Source organism: Colias eurytheme, chromosome 9, assembly GCF_061535395.1.
Source record: "Colias eurytheme isolate Ceu_HAF_F1 chromosome 9, ilColEury1 Martin Lab GWU primary, whole genome shotgun sequence".
Taxonomy (NCBI): domain Eukaryota; kingdom Metazoa; phylum Arthropoda; class Insecta; order Lepidoptera; family Pieridae; genus Colias; species Colias eurytheme.
Window position 1 is genome coordinate 28182 of NC_142988.1, and position 10492 is coordinate 38673.

Consider the following 10492-nt stretch of genomic DNA (forward strand, 5'->3'; position numbering starts at 1 on the left):
TCGTAGTTAAAGCACAGGTAGCACGCTGACGCGCTCGCCAACTCAACTCCCAAACGCTAAGCGATGTTGGTGAACGATCGGCGAGTGGAAGCTGGCCCATCCCCGGCCAACGTGTAAACGTAGCATAAAATATAAAAGGAGCATTTTCATAAAACAGCGACCTAATTTGTACCTAATATTTGTTTGAGTGACAACCTTAGATCATCAAGCCATTACTTATCTAAGGTGACAACCATCACATAATATGTATATCCTGTATTTTTCATTTAGTCATTAGTTGGCTTATGATTTATTTAAACTGAGCGGCATTTTATCATTAACTAGCTGCGCTTCGCGGTTTAACCCGCATGACTCCGCTCCTGTTGGTCTGTTGGAAAGAATTTTTCAAATCGGCCCAGTAGTTCCGATAGTAGTAATTTAGTCGCTCAGTTAGGATTTTAATACCTATCTCTAATGAATTAATCATAACCCACGTTAAGCACGCTCAATCTGCATTTTATATCAACCAATAGGTACTCGTCGTTGTTTCTTTTATTTGACGCTTACCTAAATTCATACCGCTCAAGTTATTAAAACGGGTCCATATTTACTCATCTAAAGTTCTGTACCCGAAATTATTCTTCCTAATATAATGATTTGCAATCAGAATGATCATTGATCTGTTACTAAAATTTTTCATCCTAAAGCAGCGTTTAAGCTACAATTAAGTATTCTGTATATTGCCAATCAGTTATGGAACAATCCACTCCATAAAATATAGATAAAATGTAACGTCTGCGACAGGGCCGGATCGGATAGAAGTGTACCCTTTCGAGCGAGGCTGCGAGGCGCTGTGGTCGCGCTCGGCCGCGCGGGTCACGCGCGTGGAGCGGCTGGCCCGCGCGCTCGCCGGGCCCGCCGGAGACCTCTTCGCCGAGTTACTGGCCGCCTCGCACCTCTTACTCACCCTGCCCGTCGACGTCGTCTTGAAAATAGCAAGGTCTCGGCTCAATTTTCGTCCCGGAGCCTTCCAAATGGAATATCACAAACGAACGAGCGACTCCCGGCAGATGCTCGCTGGCGGCGGGGCGCGCGGCCGCGTGCGGCGCGGTGGCGGCGCTGGCGGACGAGGCGCTGAAGCCGGCGCTGGCGCTGGGCTACAACGCGCTGGCGCGGCCGCCGCTGGTGCTGGCGGCGCAGCTGGCGGCGGCGGCGCGCGAGGCGCTGCGCCCGCTGTGGCTGGCGCTGGCCGACGCGGCCGAGCCGCTGGCGCGCGTGCTGGCCGCCGTGCGCCTCGTGCACGTGGAGACGCGCTGTGCGTGCGCGCATCGCGTGTAGCGCGGTTGGTATCCGAAAACCTTCTCGTGTTTGCCGTCGACTATGTTCGCGTGGATTTGACGTGACGACTACTGAGCCATAATATATTTTAAAAAGCGAAACCTTAATAATAATTTCAGCCAAAGATATAAATAAAAGTTTCTACTTTTTTTCGATTTTCTAATCGAATTGTTTTTCTGTACGAAAAACTCTTTTCCATTTGTTTTTTAGCAGAATAATTAATTTATATTTATCGCGGTATGTGTAGTGTGCACTCATACTAGACAACAACAACTTCATACGCTTTGACCAACGAGAAAATATTTTTTTTTCTAAGACTATTGAAATAAAAAAATACAAAATTTCAATAGGGGATGGTTTATAACTTTCTAACACTTACCAAAGGACTAGAAGTTGCCATAAGGTAATACTACTAACTTCCAGAAAATATCGACATACCTACATACGGCGAAGAAATAGGTGGGGGTAGTTCACAAGTAAAAATTTTTGTTTCTCCGTCAAAACATGCAACATATTTTAGTCTCTCGGCGGTCTCGTGATCATACTACATTTCGGACACTCACGGTAACACGTATGTACTAGGTATATCGTAATAAAACACTAACCAGATCATTTCTGTACAATAAATATTTTTCGATACGAGTAATCGCTACGCAATAACAGCATGGTGCTCGTCAGTTTCAGACGTTTATATGTGAGGGGCACGGGGAAGGAAATAAATAAAAGGCGCGTATTCACGTAAGAGCTATATTAGAGCGAGCGTCAGGGCGGGCGCGCGTCGGCGGCGGGCTCGCGCGGGGCGGGCTCGTGCAGTGCGGGTTGGTCCATCGCGCGCAGCAGCTCGGCGTAGCGCGGCGGGTTGGCCCACGGGTCGTAGCCCAGCACGGACAGCATGGGCGCCAGCTCGGCCATCTCGCCGCGCACGTCGGCCGGCAGCGCGCCCACCCACTTGTCCAGCGCGTCCAGGTTCACGGGCCGCACCACCTGGTCCGACGAGCGCTCCACGCTGCGACACGGACGCGCCCGTCAGTGAGTGGGGACACGAGGCGAACTTGTCTCGTAAGAGATGTCATAACGATGAAGAAGCGTAATATCGTAAAAATAAAGAGATTTTTTTATACATAACTCTTACAGCATAGCAACTTCACCCGTGTATATATTATATTATTAGCTGTGCCACGCGGTTTCACCCGCATTGTTCCGATCCTGTTGGTCTTAGCGTGATGATATATAGCCTACTAGTGGTCCGCCCCGGCTTCGCCCGTGGTACATATTTCGCAATAAAAGGTAGCCTATGTCCTTTCTCGGGTATCAAAATATCTCCATACCAAATTTCATGCAAATCGGTTCAGTAGTTTAGGCGTGATTGAGTAACAGACAGACAGACAGAGTTACTTTCGCATTTATAATATTAGTATGGATTAGTATGGATAGCCTTCCTCGATAAATGGGCTCTTTCACCGAAATAATTTTTCAAATCGGACCAGTAATTCTTGAGATCAGCTCGTACTTTCTATATCAGTGAAAAGTTTTCCGATATCTGTAAAAGTGGGGAGTGGGGAGTGGGGAGTGGGGAGTGGGGGGGGCGTACTTGGAGAGCGCGACGCCGCCGGGCTGGTTGATGTAGCGCTCGTGGTGCAGCACGGCGTCGTCCCACGGCACGTCGAGGAAGGCCAGCACGCGCCGCAGCGTGGCGGCCGGCGCCAGCACCAGCGCCTCGTAGCGCACCAGCAGGCAGCGCGCGCGGCCCAGCGAGCGGCACTGCTGGTACATCACCTCCACGGCGCGGTTCCACTTGCTCAGGCACTGCCGGTAGCTCGACAGGTCGAACCCGGTGATGGTCACCTGCCGAGTTGCGACATTACGTTTTGCGGACGCGGCTCCGGTTCGAGTGTGCTACGCGCTCCTCTTTAAATTGAGGCACCGTTCGCGACAATTTTTAAATTTCCTTTAACACCATAAAATAGATAAAAAATCAAAATCAAGCAAACAGTAAAAATGTTAGATATGGTAACCTCAAAGTGTAGTTTTTAAATGACCTTATAGAAATATAGATTTCTAACCCGTGGACGATGCAGATGCAATCTTCTAAATTACTTTCCCGACAAAATAAGTGAGTACCTATACAGTGTGGAAATTTTCGTTGGGCCCTGGAGGGAAAGTTCGATTCCCGCAAGTGAATTTTCGAAAATCTTTGAATGCAGTTTTATTTCTTTTTAAAAATATCGGAATGTTTCCTTTCAGCAAAATTTGCTATCTTCAGTATTTTATGTACTTTCCCTCCAGGGCCCATCGAAAATTTCCACACTGTATATAAATTTAAAGATGAGATTATAAAATAAAGAAGGCGTGAAAATTATGAAAACATGAATGATACTAAACTTAGAGATATAGAACTCACTTTTCGCGTAATAATAGAATGCACAGTGGCCCGGCCGTCCCGCACCATAAAAATAAATTTGGCATTGGGAAACAGTTCTAAGGCATAAGTGCCCATTTTCAACATGAGGGGATCCTTGTTACACAAGCGCGGCGCGTAGTCACCGTGGCGCACGATCACCTCGAGGCAGAAAGCGGCGATCGCGTTGTCGATGACGTTCTTGGAGACGCCGGCTTGCTCGAGGCGCATGCTCTCCTTCTGCGACTTCATCCAGTACTGGCGCATCTGTAGGATGCGCGGCACGACGCGCGTCTCCTGGCCGCAGCGCACGTCGGGGTGCGCGTCCAGCATGGCGCGCATGAGCGTGGTGCCCGAGCGCGGCACGCCGCCGATGAAGATGAGCGGCAAGTCGCGGCCCTCCACGGGCAGCCCCAGGTCGCGCGGGCTGTGCGGCCGGCCGGCGCCGCGCCCGCGCCACGCCCACAGCAGCGCCGCGCCCGCCAGCAGCGCCAGCGCCAGCCGCAGCCGCGCGCCGCGACCCATCGGCCCGCCTGCAAACGCGCGCCCGTTAGCCACAGCCGGCCTGTCCACGCGACGCCTTCACCCCGTGTGCATTTTATTATATTCAATATATGTATTACTGATGCTTATATGTACTTTGATTCTTCTATTAATTTTTTTCTTGGCCTTTATGCATTTTTTTTAAAAGAATCATTTTTAATACATTACAGTTTTGTATTCATATATAACACCCTGAGTATAGATAAGATAAGGGCTGTCCTTATCTTATATAATGCACTTTAATATTGAAAAACAAGCATAAAATAAATTGATTCAATTTATGAGTGAAATGAATTGATTTGGTGTAAAATTGCTGTAATAATGTAACAACTATTGCAATAATATAATTTAAAATAATAACTTCTGTTGTTTTTGAATGGTACTTTAACAGTTTAAAGAAAATTTCTTGATTAAAGTATGTATTAATTCCTAAGTTACATCTTTAATAATAAAGGAAAGTATCAGCAAGAAATATTTATCTTTCTCGTAGGACCTTTGTAATTTTAATCAATACAGGAAAATTCCCATTCTTAGAACCAATAATCCTCTCGAATTTTCTATCCTTAAAGTATATGCCTAACTATTACCTAATACATTACTATAGGGTAGAAAAACCACATAAATGAATACAAGTGCATAAGCCTAATACAAGTTTATACCCCGCTGTATGGATGATGTGATTTTTTGCAAATTCTATCTGAACTGTTGAGATACATTAGACATTGTTAACAAATTCACAAGTGTTTATTTGTTATTTTTTTATCTCAATGTGGATGGTTATGATTTAGTATAATCATTATAAAATACATGAATCTATTGCAATTTCACTTGTTAAAATAAACTTTTTTACATTCCAAAAAATAGTAATATCCAGGATAGCAATAATATTATGATATACCTAGGGGCTAGGATCCTTGCAGAATGGGATCCAATCATTAAGTAGTATTTTAATTTTGATGAGAAAATTATCTGCCTTCATCATGAAAGAAATAAATAATTTTGAATTTTTTGAATTTTTGAATGTGATGTGAAATAGTATAAAGAATAACATTAACAAGAAAATCTTTACTCTGGGCCCTACAATTATAATAAAAACTTAAACCAGTTGGAAATGTTATATTTAAAACTTACGATATATACAGTTCTTGCAGTTTGATTCTAACAGACCCTGGAACAAATTCATTTCAAGTATTTGCAATAATTACAAAATAAAAATGTAATTATTATAATACAAAGCAGGTGTTTTCAGCTTTAGACAAATGTTCTAAAGGCATACAGAAATTATCTAAAGGTGCAAACAGAAATCTTACTAACTTTTATGTCAAACATGTGAACTAAGGTTCATCATAAGCTATACTATCATTTTCATAGAACTAGCCTAGGCTTACACAAATTACAATTCAAATATAAGCATATTCAAGAGGAATAAATGTTGCAGACTTGTTCAGATCTAAATTTTCTCATCAAATGGATGAGATTCTAATTCCATGAATATGCCTATTCTTAATAAGTACAAAAGTCTACCTGCCAATAATTACAAAATATTCATTTATATCATTACAAACCAATAAATGCAATGTTTTTGAATGAAAATTCAAATGTAGTATGAAACATATCTACTTTATAATAATTTAATTAAACTTAAAATAGCAGAGAGATGCCGATACCCGGTAAATTAAAATCGTTTCTTTAATTACTTTATTGGTTGAGATCTAATGAGTAATGACTTACCTACATCAATTTGATCCCTATTGGAGAAATGACATCTTAAGTTGCCAACGCATCTCCTTTAATTTTAAGAAACTGCTAAGTCGTTTTATGTCGATAGAAGCTGTAAAATTACTATAAACTGCAAAAATTATTACCACAGTTTTTAAAACTTCTTATCGCAAGGAAAATATCACATAAAACTGTTTTATTAAATCAATGATCAATGTATACGTAACATATATCAAATCTTCTAGACGTTTGAGAAAACTATAATATGAATAATTCTTCCAGCACAACCAGAACACACAAATTTATTTGCCTTAGTAATCAATGTCCAGTTAATTTCGTTTTTGTACAATAATAGGTGCATAGAACGTCATTTTATTTTGTTGGTAGTTAAAAAATATTGACATGTGTCAAATGTCAATCTATACACGTCGTGGTCATGTCATGCAGTCGGTAGTAGGCTGAGGTATTGTAGGTTTATTGCTCTGAGGTCGGTAGGGTACAAGAAGCTTTAACTTAGAGCGTATGATGCGGCTACCGCAGATCGCACAGTGCGCATAGAAATGAATATTACGTACATAATTGTGCTTGCGGTCAGCCGGACGGCTACCCGCAATGCGGCTACCCGCATAGTGCGTATACGCTCTTAGAGTATTTTATATACTATCTATAGAGTGCGAACCAGTGTTGCCAACTCAGTGGAATTTCCACTACATCTGGTGGTTTAGCTCCCCCATTTAGCGGACAAATATTGGTTTTAGTGGCTGGTGGATTTTCCTAGTGGTTTAGATGAGTTCAATTAGTGGTAAGGTACGACTTTCAACCACTAGAAAGATTTACATAAATACTCAAAAAGAACGACTTGAACTATGTGAAACAAGGGTATGATTTTGTGTCATGTTGGTAACAGAACGAACATTCGGGAATTCCCCGAAAGTTGTTTGTCTATTGCTTGAATATTTTTGATTATATAGACTTTATTATCTACTATTGATCTTAAGTATGATTTGATTCAAGATTCAAAAGGTTTACATTGTACATTCTGTATTTGTGTACAAAAACAATCTGTATAAACAATCAGTCGGTATTGGTAATGCCGCGCGGTAGCCTATAGCTTGTCGTATTTTAATTAATTTTGTGAAGTAATATGGTTTTACCTTAAAAGGGTTTTACATTAAATATGCCGAAACCACACAAAAATTTCTTTCACAGAAATTTATTCTTCACATACTGAAACTCTAGAAGAAGCAGATTCTTCTGAAGATGATCTTTAAATACATAATATATTGTAACAAAAATAAAAATTACTTAGTTCAAAATAGATGTTATTTACAAATAACTCGCAAAAAATTCGCCAACGGGCATTCAATATTTACATGTCTCTGGATATTTTTTAGTGTTTTTTCTGGTGGTTTTAAAGACCGATTACTTTAGTGGATTTCTGGTGGGCCACGAGGCTCCAATATGTGGGTTCGAAAAAAAAAAGTTGGCAACACTGGTGCGAACAACCAAGTAGGAACAGTAGGCACAGGTGGGAACAACACGACGTTCCCGCCGCGAGCGCTCGTAGTCGTGGTTGAGTGCTGTCGAAGTGCGTTGCTCTGGAATTTTTTTCATATTTACGAATAAACATGGTGAAATGTGCAGTTCTATCTTGCAAAATCGATACTAGAAAATACACAAAATTGAAATCCAGTATCACATTTCATCAGTAAGTCGATTGTTATACTTATTTTTATGAAAATAAATCTAGCATCGCGGGGGTGAAGGGGAGGTGGGAGGCGGTCACGCGCAGGCTCGCTCGCGCGCCTCACTGCCGCCCAGTGATCGTAGTGATGTGACCTGACCAACGCTGTACTCGATATAAAGTTGACTAGAAGAACAGCTATATTTTAACAAATTATTTATTTAAATTTAAAATTAAAACTCTTGTATGATACACTTTCTAATAATATGAATGCGAATGTATTATAGTGTAAATGTAAAGTATGTAATGTAACGATATATTTTCTGAACCGCTAAATTGATTTTGAAGATTTTGATAGTAGAATGGATAAAATTAAATAAAATTACATAACGTAACGGCACCAGTCTTGTACAGATTAAGGAAAAAATTGAAGTTTTTTGCAAATTTCTCGTAGGTTTTTTAACTTTATTGGATATTGTTTAGTTATACCTTTAGTTCAATGTTAGGTTAACGTAACCAATGTTAGAAAAAAGATTACAATGCATAAATAATGCAGTTATTTATAAATTAAAAAACCACTTTTTTGCACCAGTGTTGGACAGTGAAAAATCTAATGATGGACACCCAGTTTTGGACAACATCCAGTTATGAACACCCATTTATGGACTGTACCTGTTGTTTCTCCAGTTATTTACACTTGGAGAAGACTTATAGTTATCAATAGAATCTTGAAAATGATGATTGGAATACAATAAATCGGGGATGTATTTATAAAAAATAGTACTTATTAAATATTTTGCATACTCATAATATTTAAAACAGTCTTAATTTCCATTTTCTAGGCAAAAATTGGACAAATGCATCGTTAAATACGAGTTATGTCCGTTAAGAAACACCAATATGGTTTTTTTTCTCAATAAGTCAGGGATGAAAAATATAACTAAAAAAAGTACTGCCATTCCATCCATTTTGGGACTTCTTCTTCTTCGTCATATCACTCTCGAGTCAGAGCGAACGTGGTCAACGTGAGGTTTGGGGGGGGGGGGTAGATGTTACCCGCGTCACGATGTTCCGTCATATCTCTCTGTTTCCTGGCATTCCGCTACACTCGTGAAGTGAATCGCCAATCTGAATCCGCCAGCAGCCTTAATCTGATCGGTCCATCGATATGGATTCCAAATTGTAGCACGAGGCAAAAAGCTTTTTTTAAACTGTTGTCAAGATGGTGTGGATGAAATTTAAGCGTGTGTGCTATATGGTGGTGGAATTTAGCAGCAGACAACGATCCAAACAGTTCATCAGAGAACTCTCTATGATAGATGCGTTACAATACGCATAAGTATGCGACTTCTCTACGCAGTGATAGAGAATGAAGCTGAGAACGAGTCGCACAGCACATAATGACCCATTGTTCTAAAATATATTCTTCATGTTTAGATAGATATTGTGTTGTTGGACCCATTAGTGTAATTTTAACAAAAAATATCAATGTCCATTATAGGAACCAAAGCAAATCCAGTCATGGACAATTGTTGTACAATATTGGAACCCTTTGTTTGAAATGGTCGAGATAGGTATATTATTAATCAGAAAGAAAAGATAATACAGAAAAACGCATGTAATTAATACCTTTAAAAAAAGTTTATTTTCGACATATGTCCATAAATGGATATATCCATAGAATTAAATCCAGTTATGGACACTGATGAATTTTATTTAAACAACATAACCTATCATGATACTAAATCGTGTAATATTTCGTACACTTAACTACTATAAATAAAAGTAATATCAAATTTTGCTGACATTTATACAAAAATTCTTATAACCAAAATTGTGTCCTCACTTCCTTAAGGATTTTCTTAGTAAAAACGGATTTCTTCGAAACGAGTCGCAGCATCTAAACATAACGTTCTGCCATCTTCAAACATTTTGGCCGAATAAGATGAAATGTCGTATTTTGATAGCTTATGAACCATACTTTTATTTTAAGTATTGCCAAATTATATAACGTTAATTTTGGTCTTAATATTTAAATTTAATATTTATTTTGTCCATTACTGGATGCTTGTCCACGACTGGTGCCGTTACCTTAATTATTTCTTATTTTTATTTAACATTTTTAAAACATTATTATTATTGTTTGATTTATTATTAAAGAAATAGCACTAAACCCGATCTTTTATTTTATTAACTTTATTATTTCAAACTCAAACTCAAACCCAAACATTCATTTATTCAATTAGACTACTATTTAGTAGCACTTTCGAATCGTCATTACATAGTATTTTTAACATTTACCACCGATTCGGAAAGCAGTATCTATGGAGAAGAATCGGCAAGAAACTCCATAGTTGCTCTTTTAAAATAACGTCAATAAATTTACATAATATGTAACTTATATCTAACTACATAATATGCCAAAGAACCTCGGAGCAATTAACTAGCCTGGAGAAGTAACAATTAATTGAACAATAAGGGCGTATTCAGAAAGAAAGCTTGAAACTTATAAGCGCTTATAAGCGCTTATAAGTTTCAAGCTTTCTTTCTGAATACGCCCTAACGCACTAGTTTGGCCTTTTAGCTTATGGCAAAATGTCATGCGAAAAAGAGGACAGATATATTATGTCAGTTCGACAATTTGAAATGACATGTAGCCATTTCAATTTGTTTTGATCACCAGTCTGGTGATCATCGCTTGGTTATTTTAATCATTTTTTTAAGTGAAAAACGAGTGTTTTAGTTTAATTTCTTATTTTATGAAAAGGCAATTGACTAAAGATAACATGGCTTGTGTTGCTTACGGCTGTAAAAGCCGTAGTAATGTGAAA

At 39.4% G+C, this 10492-nt stretch overlaps 1 protein-coding gene across 3 annotated transcripts; it reads right to left on the reverse strand.

The window, feature by feature from the left end:
• Positions 1–2079: 2079 nt before the first annotated feature.
• Positions 2080–6388, reverse strand: Tpst (tyrosylprotein sulfotransferase). 3 transcript variants are annotated; one of them, XM_090105412.1, is made up of 6 exons: positions 6124–6388; positions 5990–6045; positions 5390–5426; positions 3719–4248; positions 2909–3162; positions 2080–2323 (listed from the first exon to the last, which is right to left on the reverse strand). In XM_090105412.1, exons 4-6 carry the CDS (start codon positions 4238–4240, stop codon positions 2080–2082), a joined length of 1020 nt encoding a protein of 339 aa, XP_089961538.1. In that variant the 5' UTR covers positions 4241–4248; positions 5390–5426; positions 5990–6045; positions 6124–6388. The 3 variants fall into 3 exon arrangements, with proteins under 3 accessions (XP_089961538.1, XP_089961539.1, XP_089961537.1); XM_090105413.1 differs by lacking the exon at positions 5390–5426; XM_090105411.1 differs by having other exon boundaries at positions 5990–6388.
• Between the last annotated feature and the right edge of the window lie 4104 nt (positions 6389–10492).

Excerpts from the sequence above, each read along its gene's own strand:
- Tpst (XM_090105413.1), bottom strand. The coding sequence starts at position 4,240 with ATGGGTCGCGGCGCGCGGCTGCGGCTGGCGCTGGCGCTGCTGGCGGGC. Across the intron at positions 3,163-3,718 it reads ATTCTATTATTACGCGAAAA|GTGACCATCACCGGGTTCGA; the intron begins GTGAGTTCTATA and ends GCAACTCGGCAG. Across the intron at positions 2,324-2,908 it reads GGCGGCGTCGCGCTCTCCAA|CGTGGAGCGCTCGTCGGACC; the intron begins GTACGCCCCCCC and ends TCCGTGTCGCAG.